Raw genomic sequence first — 17,442 nt, 5'->3', positions numbered from 1 at the left:
GGCTCTCGTATAAACTGCTAAAATCAACAGACAGGGCGCTGTTTGAAGTAGGCCTGCAGAATGGAGAAATACGAACTTTACGTCAGGTCACTGATAAAGATGCTGTGAAACAAAGACTTACTGTTGTGGTGGAAGACAACGGGCAGCCCTCTCGCTCAGCTACAGTTAATGTCAACGTAGCGGTGGCGGACAGCTTCCCAGAAGTGCTCTCGGAATTCACTGACTTAACGCACGACAAGGATTACAATGACAGTCTTACATTTTATTTAATCCTGGCCCTGTCAGTGATTTCGTTTCTTTTTATTATATCCATAATTGCCATCGTTTCAGTGAAGTGCTATAGATGGAGACGTGAACGATTGTTTTATAAATCCAATGGAAATCTCCCTGTTATCCCATATTATCCGCCGCTTTACGCAGACGTTGGAGGCACTGGAACTCTGCAGCATGCGTATAATTATGAGTTGTGCAGGACGACTGACTCGAGAAAGAGCGATATGAAGTACGTCAGACCCTGCAGTGAGAGCATCATTAGTCTGGACGCCAGTGGAACACAGACACTACCCCATGTGCTGGAAAAGGGGGGCAGTGATGATTCAGAGAATCAGGTGAGATCCCAACTATCGTGAAAGTATTTACTATGTAACCTACATTTCTGTCAATTTTTTAATGTTCATCAAGTTATTTTTAATAACACTTGGGCATAACACTTACCATGTGTGTTTTGACATCGAATTTCGGTTCTTGAGACTACAATGCAGTATGGGTACATTTAAATTAAGTTCACTTGTGCTGAATACAAATCTGGTATTTTATTTCCTAAATAAAAGTAAATTAATCTATGTAGAGCATAAATAGCCCCATGTGGCCTTTTTCTTTTTTTTCATTTAATTCGTGAGATTTTAATTGTAATTTTATTGCAATATTTTATCATTCTCTGGATCTTTCAAAATCTCAAGTATTCCGGGCTTCGGTACAGTCTTCATTGCAATTGCACACCAGTGCTCTAAGTGCCGCTGTTGATCAAGTTGGTGAGGTTTTAAACACTCCTACTGTAGGCCCTCCCTTCTGTAATTTCGCATCACACAGACAGGCAAACAGAAGTACATGAAAATCGCTCAGCACTATCACGGGACATAAGGCACTCTTCCGCAGAACGGTCGCGATTAAGGCCAGTTGCTGGTCTTTGCATATCCGAAATTCAACTGTGTATCGAAAATAAAGCCATCGAATTTGTTATTTTTTTACATTTAGGAAACGAAGTATGATATTTCTTTGTTCTACTGGCGCTCCTGGATGCGTGACTCGGGTGTGGACATGGCAACTGCACATTATGCTATTCTACGTCTGCGCCACAAAGATGGCAAGCGCACAGGTCCGCTATTCGATTCCCGAGGAAATGGTGAAGGGTTCATTTGTGGGGAATATTGTCCAAGACCTGGGTTTGGAAATAAAACGACTCCAGTCGGGGAGGGCACGCATTTTTACGGAAGACAGTCGTGAGTATATCGGTCTGAATTCTGATAAAGGCACTCTGGTGGTGAATGAAAGGATTGATAGAGAGGAGCTGTGTGCTCAGGTGTCTCCGTGCTCATTACATTTCCAGATAATTCTTGAAAATCCAATGGAGCTGCACCGCGTAACTGTAGAAATATTAGACATTAATGACAATGCTCCAGTTTTTGCAAGAAAAGAAATCAATTTTCACATTAGTGAGTTGGCTGTCTCTGGTGCTCGATTCTCGTTAGACAGTGCAGAAGATCCGGATGTTGGTGTAAATACGCTTCAGACATATGCGCTTAATCCGACAGATAATTTTAAACTGAAAATTCTTTCCCGGCTTGATGGTAGCAAATATGTAGAAATGGTTCTGCAGACCGCGCTAGACAGGGAAAAGCAAGAACAGCATAAATTAATCCTAACAGCCTATGACGGTGGCAGCCCTCAGAAGTCCGGCACAGTGAATATAAATATTGCAGTTCTGGATGGAAACGACAATGCACCAATATTTAGCCAAGCCATGTATAAGACTTCTTTGGCTGAAAATGCATTGAAGGGCACTGCCGTTTTGACAGTCACCGCCACTGACGCAGACAAAGGAACAAATGGAGAGATTATCTACTCGTTTTCTCACGGTGCAGATCGCGCTTCAGATCTGTTTAATATAGACTCCGATACAGGGGAGATCACAGTGAATGGTCCCGTAGATTTTGAAAAATCTAAACAGTATGAAATAAATGTAGAAGCAACGGATAAGGGAGGGTTCACGGACACCAGTAAAGTGCTGATTGATATTATTGATGTGAACGACAATGCTCCTGCAATTACAATAATGTCCTTTTCGAACCCGATACGGGAAGACTCGGCACCAGAGACGGTAATAGCAATGATCAATATAAAGGATTTAGACTCTGGGAAAAACGGAAAGGTTCGGTGTTCCATTAACCAAAATTTACCGTTTCGAGTTAAATTGACGTCTACAAATGTTTACACTTTGGTCACAGATGAGGTGTTGGACCGCGAGAAAGTTTCCGAATATAATATAACAATCACAGCTACGGACGAGGGATCCCCTCCATATTCTTCTAACAAGACTGTAGTTCTGAGAATATCAGACGTCAATGATAACGCGCCCATGTTTGAGCAGCAGTCATACACCACTTATGTTTTTGAGAATAACGCTCCAGGGATTTCCATATTTGCAGTGAGAGCCAGCGATAGTGATTCTGGCAATAATGCACGTCTTTCATATTTTCTGGACGACAACCCAGTCAACGGGGTGACATCATCGATGTATATTTCAGTAAATGCAGAGAGTGGTACAGTTTACGCAGTGCGTTCTTTTGATTTTGAACAAATAAAGGAATTACAAATTCGTTTGAAAGCTCAGGATGGGGGGTCTCCGCCTCTAAGCAGCAATGTCACTCTGAACATCGTAATCAAGGACCAGAATGATAACATACCTCAGATTCTGTACCCAGTACAAACTGGTGTCTCTCAGGTTGCGGAAATTGTGCCTCGTTCTGCGGAAGTTGGCTACCTTGTCACTAAAGTGGTCGCTGTTGATGTGGACTCTGGACAGAATGCCTGGCTCTCGTACAAACTGTTGAAAGCGACAGACAGGGCGCTGTTTGAAGTGGGTTTACAGAATGGAGAAATAAGGACTTTACGCCAGGTCACTGATAAAGATGCTGTCAAACAAAGACTTACTGTAGTTGTGGAAGACAACGGGCAGCCCTCTCGCTCAGCTACAGTCAATGTGAACGTGGCGGTGGCTGACAGCTTCCCAGAAGTACTTTCGGAATTCACTGACTTTACGCACGACAAGGATTACAATGACAACCCTACTTTTTATTTAATCCTGGCCTTGGCTGTAGTTTCATTTCTTTTTCTTGTCTGTATTATTGCCATACTGTCCGTGAAATGCTATCGATGGAGACGAGAAAGATTGTTTTATAAATCCAATGGAAATCTTCCAGTTATACCGTATTATCCACCGCTTTACGCAGACGCCGGTGGTACCGGAACTCTTCAGCGCGTGTATAATTACGAGTTGTGCAGAACTACTGACTCGAGAAAGAGCGATATGTCTGGCAGACCTTGCAGTCACAGCCTCATTAGCCTGGACGCCTGTGGAACACAAACACTACCCCATCTGCAAGAGAAGGGTGCCGAGGATGACTCAGAGAATCCGGTGAGTTTGTCCGGCTGAGGGAAGTCATTCAAAAGTTCATTTTCTTAACTTTATAACGTCAAAGTACTCACCACAGTAATCTAACACAGTAGACTGTGTTTAGTCAACGTTCATCCTTAAATATGACTCTTTGCAAAACATGTTGGTCAGATCAGAAATATATACAATTAACTCGGTAAACCACATTTGAGAATTAAAGTGGGCACTTACATTTATTTGTATGTCCGAAGTTAAAGGTGACTTAATTCTGACGCCCCCTTTTATTCCGGTCCGGGGATTTTTTTTTATTTCATTTTATTTCTTGAAACTTTTGTGCTCGTTTTGACTGGCCTGGTTGGTCTGTAAAAACGGCGTCAATCAAAAAACTGAAATTATATACATATATATTAAGACTTTCTTGTTTAAATTTTTTTTTTTTTTAAAATATATATATATAAAGTTTTAATATATAATATTATTCTCTCTTTCTCGTACTCTGTCTCTGTATGTGTTGAAATGGGAACCATTCTGTTCACCAGCCATCTGTGTATTATTTCAGTGATTTGGTGGTGAATGAACATTGGACATTAGCATCCGTGAGTTAATTACTTGTGTCACAGTTCTTTCTTACTAGTGTGGCGGTAAATAGTTTTCAAAGCACTTCTGATTCATTGCGATATGCCAGTTTCACGTTTTAGTGTACTAGTATTTAGGTGTAATCAAATACGGCATGTATTTCGTTGAGTTACCCGTTTGGTTTTGATGGCTAGCGTTTGGGTCGTAACGTATTAGATATACCGATATTAGATATGCCTTTCATTGTTATATCTTTGACCCTTCAATGAAAACGTTTATGTGCCGTAGTTTTGTCTTTGTACTGCCGGATGGACAGATTTGTAAAGGACTTTTACGCATTTAATCTTTACGCGTTGCTACTGAGGAAAAACTAAAGGCTCACATGAAAAAGGTTGGTTATGGTCTGAAGAGGGTGGTTCAAACCCAAAGAATGTGGCAGCAGCAGTCATATTTCCATTACATTACATTACAGGCATTTGGCAGACGCTCTTATCCAGAGCGACGTACAACAAAGTGTATAACCATAACCAGGAACAAGTATGACGAAACCCCTAGAGAGAAGTACCGGTCCAAGTACAGGGAACAACCGCATAGTTCAACTTGGACCCTGATGGTTAAACTGATTAACACTAACAACAATTTCCACTCTTTATTTTCCAGTGATAATGTTGCAAGGCATCTTGCAGATGGGCATTGGTTCTGCTACAATTCACTTTCAAGCCTCTCATGCTTATATTTGTAATTGTATATTTATCCATATTGCATTTCTTTTAAGTTAAGATTTTGCAGTTCTGTGTATGGACTCCGAGCGCCGCTGTTGATCGGTGTGGTGCTGATTGTGAGCACATTTACAATAGGACCTCCCCTGCCATCTCCCTGTAAACTGCAGGGAGAACCGTGCGTCTCGCGCAGTTGATATGTAAACCACTAACTGCGGACATCGCGAGCGTCTTCATTTCTACAGGACTACAAACATATTTTCCATTCTCGTTGGATTGTCTGTTCTGCGTATGAACTATTGCATTACGGATGTTATGATTTTCGCTCTATCGAGACGCCAGAAGAATTTCACACTGAACAATGACTTGGCAAGTACGGCTGATCATCTCTCTTCTTTCTCTTGGTTCAGTATGTGGGCAGGTTAGCTATTCAATACCAGAGGAAATGCCTACAGGGTCGTTCGTTGGTAATATAGTGCAGGATCTCGGCTTAGATGTAAAAAGATTAAAATCTGGTAACGCACATGTATATACCGGAGATGGCACTGAATACATAGAACTGAATAAAGAGAGAGGAGTCCTCCTTATTAAAGAGAGAATAGATCGCGAAGGGTTATGCGGGAAGACAAGCCCTTGCGCTTTACATTTCCAGATCATTCTGGAAAATCCGATCGAGTATTATGGCATCACGGTAGAGATCACGGACGTAAACGACAATGCACCGAGTTTTAAAAAGACAGAAATGAGGTTTGAGATAAGCGAGTCTGCTTTTCCTGGTGCGAGATTTGTGTTGGAGAAAGCAATGGATCCGGATGTTGGTGTGAATGGCCTGCAGGGATACTCGCTGAAACCAACCGATCATTTTAACCTGAAATTGAACAGTTTGCCAGACGGTAGCAAAAACATTGAAATGGTTCTACAGAAACCATTAGATAGAGAAAAACAAGATGAGCTGTTATTAACGTTAACGGCAAAAGACGGAGGCGATCCCCAGATGTCAGGCACGGTGCAGATACGCATCACCGTGCTCGACGCGAATGATAATGCGCCTATTTGTGCTCAGCCTGTTTACAAAGCTTCTGTAATAGAGACTGCTACTCCAGGGACAATTTTAACTACAATAAGCGCTTCTGACACAGATCAGGGGTCTAACGCCAAAATAACATACTCTATTTCTAACACAGCAGAGGATGTGGCTGAACTCTTTGAAGTAGATCAGTATAACGGTGAAGTGAAATTAATTGGAAACGTGGATTATGAAAAAGAAAATCATTATGAAATTAACATCGAAGCTAGAGATAACGGGGGCCTGTCAGATTCTTGCAAAATAATTGTTGATGTCGTAGATGCAAATGATAACAGGCCTGCTCTTAATATAATGTCAAAATCAAAATTCATTTCCGAAGACTCCAAGGAAGGCACGGTATTTGCAATTATAAACATCCAAGACGCTGATTCTGGCAGGAATGGGCAAGTAAATTGTGTAATAAATGAAAACATTCCATTTACAATTAAATCGACATCAATTAACGTTTTCAGTTTGGTTTCTGATAATGTTTTGGATCGGGAGACAAACTCTCAGTTTAACATCAGTGTAACCTGCTCTGACGAGGGTATGCCTTCTCTCTCAAGTAGCGTCACTGTCACCGTACAAGTATCAGATGTGAATGACAATGCGCCCGCATTTGAAAAGAATTCATACGACGTTCACATTAAAGAAAATAACAACCCGGGCCTCTCCATATTTTCAGTCAAAGCCAGAGACGCCGATTGGAACCAGAATGCCCGTGTTTCTTATATACTAGAGGAAGGGACTGTTAATGGTGTTTCTGTTTCTTCGTATGTGTCTGTGAACTCTGACAGTGGAGTCATCCACGCAGTGCGCTCGTTTGACTACGAGCAGATTAAGGATTTCCAGTTCCGCATAAAAGCGCAAGATGGAGGCTCTCCTCCACTGAGTAGCAATGTTACAGTGAAGATATTTATCCAAGACCAGAACGACAACACGCCTCAGATCCTCTACCCAGTACAGACTGGTGTCTCTCTTGTGGCAGAAATGGTTCCTCGTTCAGCAGACGTTGGGTATCTTGTCACTAAAGTGGTCGCTGTTGATGTGGACTCTGGACAGAATGCATGGCTCTCATATAAACTGCTAAAATCAACAGACAGAGCGCTGTTTGAAGTAGGTCTGCAGAATGGAGAAATCAGAACTTTACGTCAGGTCACTGATAAAGATGCTGTGAAACAAAGACTTACAGTAGTTGTGGAAGACAACGGGCAGCCCTCTCACTCAGCTACAGTGAATGTGAACGTGGCGGTGGCGGACAGCTTCCCAGAAGTGCTCTCGGAATTCACTGACTTTGCGCACGACAAGGATTACAATGACAGTCTTACGTTTTATTTAATCCTGGCCCTGTCAGTGATTTCATTCCTTTTTATTATATCCATAATTGCCATCGTTTCAGTGAAGTGCTACAGATGGAGGCGTGAGCGATTGTTTTATAAATCCAATGGAAATCTCCCAGTTATTCCATATTATCCGCCCCTTTACGCAGACGTTGGAGGCACTGGAACTCTGCAGCATGCGTATAATTATGAGTTGTGCAGGACGACTGACTCGAGAAAAAGCGATATGAAGTACGTCAGACCCTGCAGTGAGAGCATCATTAGTCTGGACGCCAGTGGAACACAGACACTTCCCCATGTGCTGGAAAAGGGGGGCTGTGATGATTCAGAGAATCAGGTGAGTTTGTTGGGCTGAATTCAAGTGTCACTTTTGTCTTTATAAAAATGCTAATGAGTTCAGGAATAAATACAAATAACTCGCTAAACCGCGTTTGTGAATAAAAGCGGACACTTTTCAGTTGGAAGTCGAAGTTAAAGATAGATGCAGACTGAATCCTGACCTTCACTTGTATTCCTTTTTTTTTTTTTTTTTGACTGGCCATTCTAAAGCTGGCAGGTCTGTAAAAACCGTGGCAATCAAAAGCATTCTAAAACTGAAATCCTATACATTGGGCATTAGTTGGACAGTAGTTTACGGGAGTTACTTGTGTTCCAGTTGTTTGTATTTAAGTCACACATAAAATAGCTCTTTGTAAATATACTTCACTTTAAAAATAGTTTTCAAAACACTTCTGATTGATCAAAACAAACCGATTTCAAGTTCACAAGCTGGTCTTTAGGTGTATTTAAATACGGTATTTAATTTTAGTTGCCTTGGTTTTTAGTTAGTGTTTTGGTCATAACGCATTAGATATGCCACTTTTAGATGTGATTTTCACAGTAATATTTTTAAAGCTTCAAGGAAATAAAAAGTTTATTGCCTCATAGTTTATTCTTTATATAACAGGATTGGCAAATATGGAAAGAATTCTCCTTAGTTTTTTCCTACTGAGGAAGAACTAATATGACGAGATTGGTCTTAAGAGGCTGGTTTAGACCAAAAGAATGTTATAGGAGGAGCCGAAAAATCCACTCTTTCATTTCAGTTGATACAGTAGCAAGCCATCTTGCAGATGCCCATTGGTACTTCTGAAATCCAATTTCAATCGTCCTGTATTTATATTTGTAATTATATGTATGTTTATCCATACTGTATGGAGTTGCACCTTAGGTAGACAACAGTATATCATTTAAGTTAAGATTTTGCAGTTCTGTGTATGAACTCCGAGCGCCGCTGTTGATCGGTGTGGTGCTGATTGTGAGCACATTTACAATAGGACCACCCCTGCCATCTCCCTGTAAACAGCAGGGAGAACCGTGCGTCTCGCGCAGTTGATATATAAACCACTAACTGCGGACATCTTCAGCTTCTTCATTTGTTTCTGTGGGACTACAAACATATTTTCCATTCTCATTGGATTCTATATTATGCGTATGAACTATTGTATTACGGATGTTACGATTTTCGCACTATCGAGACGCCAAAAGAATTTCACACAGAACAATGACCTGGCAAGTACGGCTGATCATCTCTCTCCTTTCGCTTGGTTCAGTATGTGGGCAGGTTAGCTATTCAGTACCAGAGGAAATGCCTAAAGGGTCGTTAGTTGGTAATATAGTGCAGGATCTAGGGTTAGATGTAAAAAGATTGAAATCTGGTAATGCTCATGTTTATACTGGAGACGACACTGAATATGTTGAACTGAATAAAGAAAGGGGAGTCCTTCTTATTAAAGAGAGAATAGATCGCGAAGGACTGTGCGGAAAGACGAGCCCTTGTGCTTTACATTTCCAGATCATTCTGGAAAACCCGATTGAATATTATGGTATCACTGTAGAGATCTTGGACATAAACGACAATGCGCCGAGTTTTAAAAAGACAGAAATGCGTTTTGAGATTGTCGAGTCGTCTTTGCCTGGTGCGAGATTTCTGCTGGAGAAAGCAATGGATCCGGATGTTGGTGTAAATGGACTGCAGGGATACTCGCTTAAACCAATTGATAATTTCAACCTAAAATTACACAGTTTGCCAGATGGTAGTAAAAAGGTAGAAATGGTTCTACAGAAACCATTAGATAGAGAAAAACAGGATGAGCTCTTATTGACGTTAACGGCAATGGATGGCGGCGACCCTCAGTTGTCAGGCACGGTGCAGATACGTATCACCGTGCTTGATGCTAATGATAATGCGCCTATCTGTGCTCATTCTGTTTATAAGGCCTCTTTAACAGAGAATGAGCCTCGAGGAACCGTTTTAACTACAATAAGCGCCTCTGACGCAGATCAAGGTTTAAATGCAAAAGTAACATATTCGATTTCTAACACAGAAGAGGGTGTTGCTGAACTGTTTGAGGTAGATCAGTATAATGGTGATGTGAAATTAATTGGAAATGTGGATTATGAAAAAGAGAAGCATTATGAAATTGACATCGAAGTCAGAGATTACGTAGGACATTCAGATTCTTGTAAAGTAATTGTGGATGTCATTGATACAAATGATAACAAGCCTATCATTAATATCATGTCAAAATCAAAATTCATTTCCGAAGATTCCGGGGAAGGCACGGTTATTGCAATTATAAATATACAAGACGCTGATTCTGGTACGAATGGACAAGTGGGTTGCGTTATAAATGAAAATATTCCATTTACAATTAAATCGACATCAATTAAAGTCTTCAGCTTAGTTTCTGAGAATGTTTTGGACCGAGAGACGAACACTGAGTTTAACATCAGTGTCACTTGCTCTGATGGGGGAGTACCTTCTCTCTCAAGTAGCGTCACTGTCACCGTGCAAGTGTCAGATGTGAATGACAACGCGCCCGCATTTGAAAAGAGTTCATACGAAGTTCACATTAAAGAAAATAACAGCCCGGGCCTCTCCATATTTTCAGTCAAAGCCAGAGATGCCGATTGGAACGAGAATGCCCGTGTTTCTTATATACTAGAGGAAGGGACTGTTAATGGTGTCTCTGTTTCTTCGTATGTGTCAGTGAACTCTGACACTGGAGTCATCCACGCAGTGCGCTCTTTTGACTACGAGCAGATTAAGCATTTCCAGTTCCGCGTAAAAGCGCAAGATGGAGGCTCTCCTCCACTGAGTAGCAATGTAACGGTGAAGATATTTATTCAAGACCAGAATGATAATGCGCCTCAGATTCTCTATCCATTACTGACTGGTGTCTCTCTGGTGGCTGAAATCGTGCCTCGCTCAGCAGAAGTTGGCTATCTTGTAACTAAAATTGTCGCCATTGATGTGGACTCGGGACAGAATTCCTGGCTCTCATATAAACTGCTGAAAGCGACAGACAGGGCTCTCTTTGAAGTGGGTTTACAGAATGGAGAAATAAGAACTTTACGTCCGGTGACTGATAAAGATGCTGTGAAGCAACGATTAACTGTTGTTGTGGAGGACAACGGGCAGCCCTCTCGCTCAGCTACAGTTAATGTCAACGTAGCGGTGGCGGACAGCTTCCCAGAAGTGCTCTCGGAATTCACTGACTTAACGCACGACAAGGATTACAATGACAGTCTTACATTTTATTTAATCCTGGCCCTGTCAGTGATTTCGTTTCTTTTTATTATATCCATAATTGCCATCGTTTCAGTGAAGTGCTATAGATGGAGACGTGAACGATTGTTTTATAAATCCAATGGAAATCTCCCTGTTATCCCATATTATCCGCCGCTTTACGCAGACGTTGGAGGCACTGGAACTCTGCAGCATGCGTATAATTATGAGTTGTGCAGGACGACTGACTCGAGAAAGAGCGATATGAAGTACGTCAGACCCTGCAGTGAGAGCATCATTAGTCTGGACGCCAGTGGAACACAGACACTACCCCATGTGCTGGAAAGGGGGGGCAGTGATGATTCAGAGAATCAGGTGAGTTTTTTGGGCTGAATTCAAGTGGTCACTTTTGTCTTCATAAAAATGTTAATGAGCTGAGAAATAAATAGAATTAACTCGCCAAACCGCGTTTGTGAACAAAAGCGGACACTTTTCTGTTGGAAGTCGAAGTTAAAGATAGATGCAGACTGAATTCTGACTTTCACTTTTGTTCCTTTTTTTTCTGACTGGCCATTCTAAAGCTGGTAGGTCTGTAAAACCTGTGCCAATCAAAAACATATTCTAAAACTGAAATCCTATACATCGGGCATTAGTTGGACAGTAGTTTACGTGAGTTACTTATGCTCCAGTTATTTATATTTCAGCCACACATAAAATAGGTCTTTGTAAATATACTTTACTTTAAAAATAGTTTTCAAAACACTTCTGATTGATCAAAACAAACCACTTTCAAGTTCACATTCTGGTGTTTAGGTGTAATTAAATACGGTGTTTCGTTTGAGTTGCCCTAGTTTTTGGTTAGCCTTTAAGTCATAACGCATTAGATATGCCACTATTAGATGTGACTTTCACAGTAATATTTTTAAAGCTTCAAAAAAATGAAAAGTTTATTGTTTCATAGTTTATTCTTTATATAACAGGATGAACAAATGTGTACTGAATTCTACTTAGTTTTTTTCCTACTGAGGAAGGACTAATACGACGAGATTGGTCTTAAGAGGCTGGTTTAGACCAAAAGAATGTTATAGCAGGGGCGGAATTTTTCACTCTTTCATTTCAGTTGAGTAGCAAGCTATCTTGCAGATGGCCATTGGTTCTTCTACAATCCACCTTCAAGCCTCTTATAATTATATTTGTAATTGTATGTTTATCCATATTGCATGTGGCTGCACTTTAATTAAACAACAGCATATTTTTAAGTTAAGATTTTGCAGTTCTGTATATGAACTCCGAGCGCCGCTGTTGATCGGTGTGGTGCTGATTGTGAGCACACTTACAATAGGACCTCCCCTGCCATCTCCCTGTAAAATGCAGGGAGAACTCCACATCTCGCGCAGTTGATCTGTAAACCACTAACTGGGGACATCTCGAGATTTTTCACTTGTTTTTATGCGACTAAAAAATATTTTCCATTCTCATTGGATTGTCTGTTCTGCGTATGAACTATTGTATTGCGGATGTTATGATTTTCGCACTATCGAGACGCCAGAAGAATTTCACACAGAACAATGACTTGGCAAGTACGGCTGATCATCTCTCTCTTTTCTCTTGGTTCAGTATGTGGGCAGGTTAGCTATTCAGTACCAGAGGAAATGCCTAAAGGGTCGTTCGTTGGTAATATAGTGCAGGATCTAGGGTTAGATGTAAAAAGATTAAAATCTGGTAATGCTCACGTATATACTGGAGACGGCACTGAATATGTTGAACTGAATAAAGAAAGAGGGGTCCTCCTTATTAAAGAGAGAATAGATCGCGAAGGACTGTGCGGAAAGACGAGCCCTTGCGCTTTACATTTCCAGATCGTTCTGGAAAACCCGATTGAATATTACGGCATCACTGTAGAGATCTTGGACATAAACGATAATGCGCCGAGTTTTAAAAAGACAGAAATGCGGTTTGAGATAATCGAGTCGTCTTTGCCTGGTGCGAGATTTCTGCTGGAGAAAGCAATGGATCCGGATGTTGGTGTAAATGGACTGCAAGCATACTCGCTTAAACCAACGGATAATTTTCACCTAAAATTACACAGTTTGCCAGATGGTAGTAAAAAGGTAGAAATGGTTCAACAGAAACCATTAGATAGAGAAAAACAGGATGAGCTGTTATTGACGTTAACGGCAATGGATGGCGGCGACCCCCAGATGTCAGGCACGGTGCAGATACGTATTACCGTACTTGATGCTAATGACAATGTACCTATTTGTGCTCAATCTGTTTATAAAGCCTCTTTAATAGAGAATGAGCCTCGAGGAACCGTTTTAACTACAATAAGCGCCTCTGACGCAGATGAAGGTTCAAATGCAAAAGTAACATATTCGATTTCTAACACAGAAGAAGATGTTACTGAACTGTTCGAGGTAGATCCGTATAATGGTGATGTGAAATTAACTGGAAATGTGGATTATGAAAAAGAGAAGCATTATGAAATTGACATCGAAGCCAGAGATCAGGGAGGCCATTCAGATTCTTGTAAAGTAATTGTGGATGTCATTGATACAAATGATAACAAGCCTATCATTAATATCATGTCAAAATCAAAATTAATTTCCGAAGATTCCAAGGAAGGGACGGTTATTGCAATTATAAACATCCAAGACGCTGATTCTGGTACGAATGGACAAGTGGATTGCGTTATAAATGAAAATATTCCATTTACAATAAAATCGACATCAATTAAAGTCTTCAGCTTAGTTTCTGAGAATGTTTTGGACCGGGAGACAAACTCTGAATTTAATATCAGTGTTACTTGCGCTGATGGAGGAGTGCCTTCTCTCTCAAGTAGCGTCACTGTCACCGTGCAAGTGTCAGATGTGAATGACAACGCGCCAGCCTTTGAAAAGAGTTCATACGAAGTTTACATTAAAGAAAATAACAGCCCGGGCCTCTCCATATTTTCAGTAAAAGCCAGAGACGCGGATTGGAACCAGAATGCTCGTGTTTCTTATATCCTGGAGGAAGGGGTGGTTAATGGCGTACCTGTCTCCTCATATGTGTCCGTAAACTCTGACAGTGGAATCATCCATGCAGTGCGCTCTTTTGACTACGAGCAGATTAAGGATTTCCAGTTCCGCGTAAAAGCGCAAGATGGAGGCTCTCCTCCACTGAGCAGTAATGTGACGGTGAAGATATTTATCCAAGACCAGAACGATAACGCTCCTCAGATTCTGTACCCAGTACCGTCTGGTGCTTCATTGGTGGCTGAAATGGTACCTCGTTCGGCTGATGTTGGTTATCTTGTCACTAAAGTGGTCGCTGTTGATGTGGACTCTGGACAGAATGCCTGGTTATCATATAAACTGCTAAAACCGACAGACAGAGCGCTGTTTGAAGTAGGCGTACAGAATGGAGAAATACGAACTTTACGTCAGGTCACAGATAAAGATGCCGTCAAACAAAGACTTATCGTTGTAGTGGAGGACAATGGACAGCCTTCTCGCTCAGCCACAGTAAACGTTAACGTGGCGGTGGCGGACAGCTTCCCGGAAGTGCTCTCGGAATTCACGGACTTTACACAAGACAAGGTTTATAATGATAATCTGACTTTTTATTTAGTCCTGGCCTTGGCTGTAGTTTCATTTCTTTTCATCGTCTCCATAATTGCCATACTGTCTGTAAAGTGTTATAGGTGGAGGCGTGAACGATTGTTTTATAAATCGAACGGAAACCTTCCAGTTATACCCTACTATCCACCACTTTATGCAGACGTCGATGGTACAGGAACTCTACAGCATGTGTATAATTACGAGATGTGCAGAACGACTGACTCCAGAAAGAGTGATATGAAGTTTGTCAGACCTTGCAGTCAGAGCATCATTAGTCTGGACGCCTGTGGAACTCAAACCCTACCGCACATGGAAGAGAAAGGCGCGAATGAGCTTTCAGAGAATCAGGTGAGTTTTCAGGAATTAGAACCCACACTGAGTTGTAATTATTTATTTGAACACGCTGGCTCATCACCACGGTCACCAATGCAGTTGAATGATTTATGCTGTTGAATGAATCAGTTCAGTTGCTTTATGTTTCATTTTTCCTACCGATTCTTGCAATACTCCGTAGTAGGAGTAATAGTAGTAGCAGTCGTAGTTGTTGTTGTTATTGTTCTTTGTACTAGTAGTACTAGTAATAGTATTTGGTTTAGTAATAATAATAGTACTAGTAGTAGTACTCGTAATAGTACTAGTACTACTACTAGTAGTAGTAGCAGAAGGGACCTATAGCATTTGATGAATTATTACGTTCATTTGTTCTTCTTTTTTCGTTATCAGTCAGAAGAAAATATGATCACAGCAGTTAATATAAAGAAACAATTATTATTAGCACACACACACACACACATCCCACATGTACACCTATACGGGAGGATGAGCAGGAAGCACGTCTAGTGTATAAAAAATACGAACCACAGTCTTGTCAGAAACATACAGGCTAAAGCATTTTGTAAACATGTATTCCACATATTTGCTTGATAAACTTGAAACTGACATTTGCAGTTCAGTTTTTAAACTGAGAGTGCCGCTGCTGATCGGTGTGGTGCTGTTTGTGGGCAGAGTTTCAGCAGGACCTCCCCTTATAAACAGAGAAAGAGCGAGCTCAGTCATTGAAAAATATCCGCTCCATCCGCGAAGGTCTGTCCAGAGATTAATAGTCTTTAATCATTGCTGGATCAAGAGGCTAGAGTCTTTTCAGATATAATTTTACTTTGCATACATATCACTTCTTACCTGACGGATGATTTTGTCTTTGTGCTCTCATATTGGCAAGGAAAATGTCGGGCAGAACAATGGCATGGCAAGTAAGACTGTTTATCGCTGTCCTTTCTCTCGGTTTTGTGTGTGGGCAGATTAGCTATACTATCCCGGAGGAAATAGCGAAAGGGTCGCTAGTAGGTAATATAGTGCAGGATTTAGGGTTAGACGTGAAAAGATTAAAAATGGGTAATGCGCATATATATAGTGGAGACAGCAGTGAATTTATAGAGCTGGATAAAGAAAGAGGAGCGCTCCTCGTTAAAGAGAGAATAGATCGTGAAGGGCTGTGTGGAAAGACGAGCCCTTGCGCTTTACATTTACAAATAATTCTGGAAAATCCCATGGAATTCTACCACATCACTGTGGAGATCACAGATATTAACGACAATGCACCGAGTTTTAAAAAGAGCGAAATTAGGTTTGAGATCAGCGAGTCTGCTCAGACCGGAACAAAATTCATGCTAGAGACCGCAATGGATCCGGATGTTGGTGTTAATGGTCTTCAAAGCTACTCGCTTAAGCCGACTGATCATTTTATCTTAAAACTGCATAATCAACAAGACGGTAGCAAAAGTGTAGAAATGGTTCTTCAAAAAGCTTTAGACCGAGAAAAGCAAGAAGAGATGTCCTTGTTGTTAATGGCAATGGATGGCGGAGATCCACAGATGTCAGGCACTGTGCGTGTACTTATTACAGTGCTTGATGCAAATGACAATGCTCCTGTTTTTACGCAAAAAATTTATAAGACCACAGTTACAGAGAATGCTCCTAGAGGCACCGTTATAACGGCAGTCAGTGCGTCTGACGCAGATAAAGGCTTATATGGCAACGTAAGTTACGCAATATCTAACGTTGCAGACGACATGGGTGACCTTTTTGAAATAAATCATTATAATGGGACAATAAAATTAATCGGACATATTGATTATGAAAAAGGAAGTCATTATCAAATCAACATACAAGCTAGAGACTATGGAGGTCTATCGGATTCCTGTAAAATATTTGTAGATGTCATTGATACGAATGACAATAAGCCTGCAATTACTATAATGTCAAAATCAAAATTAATTTCTGAAAATTCCAACCCCGGCACAGTTATTGCCATTTTAAATATTCAAGACCCAGACTCTGGGAATAATGGCCAAGTAAAATGCTATATTAACGAAAATATTCCGATCGCAATTAAATCGACAACAAATAACTTTTTCAGTTTGGTTACTGATAATGTATTGGACCGAGAGACAAATTCTGAGTTTAACATCAGTGTAACCTGCTCTGATGAGGGAGTGCCTTCACTTTCCAGTAGCGTCACTCTCGCTATTCAAGTATCAGATGTGAATGACAATGCTCCAGTCTTTGAAAAGAGTTCATACGAAACATTCGTTAAAGAAAACAACAGTCCGGGTGTTTCTATATGTGCAGTGAAAGCCAGAGACGCTGACTGGAACCAGAATGCTCGTGTTTCTTATATACTGGAGGAAGGGACCATTAATGGCGTGTCAGTTTCTTCATATGTGTCAGTGAACTCTGACAGTGGAGTCATCCATGCAGTGCGCTCTTTTGATTACGAGCAGATTAAGGATTTCCAGTTCCGCGTAAAAGCGCAAGATGGAGGCTCTCCTCCGCTGAGGAGTAATGTAACGGTAAAGATATTTATCCAAGATCAAAACGACAACGCGCCTCAGATCCTCTACCCAGTACAGACTGGTG

At 41.0% G+C, this 17,442-nt stretch overlaps 1 protein-coding gene and 1 pseudogene across 30 annotated transcripts in view; both read left to right on the top strand.

Moving 5' to 3' along the window:
* LOC135250064 (protocadherin gamma-C5-like) overlaps window positions 1-17,442 on the top strand; it is a 232,254-nt gene that overhangs the window by 134,434 nt on the left and 80,378 nt on the right. Inside the window, exon 1 of one of the 30 annotated variants that reach the window (XM_064325922.1) lies at window positions 649-3,694. The exons of 28 other annotated variants lie outside the window; for them this stretch is intronic. In XM_064325922.1, the coding sequence (XP_064181992.1) occupies window positions 1,265-3,694 (2,430 nt within the window). In that variant the 5' untranslated portion in view covers window positions 649-1,264. Of the gene's footprint in view, window positions 1-648; window positions 3,695-7,717; window positions 11,300-17,442 lie in introns of those variants that run through there. One more of the 30 variants, XM_064325919.1, reaches the window with a different exon arrangement.
* On the top strand, window positions 12,451-14,857 carry LOC135249674 (protocadherin gamma-A11-like; annotated as a pseudogene).

Source organism: Anguilla rostrata, chromosome 3, assembly GCF_018555375.3.
Source record: "Anguilla rostrata isolate EN2019 chromosome 3, ASM1855537v3, whole genome shotgun sequence".
Lineage (NCBI taxonomy): Eukaryota > Metazoa > Chordata > Actinopteri > Anguilliformes > Anguillidae > Anguilla > Anguilla rostrata.
This window is presented reverse-complemented; position numbering and strand designations above follow the sequence as displayed.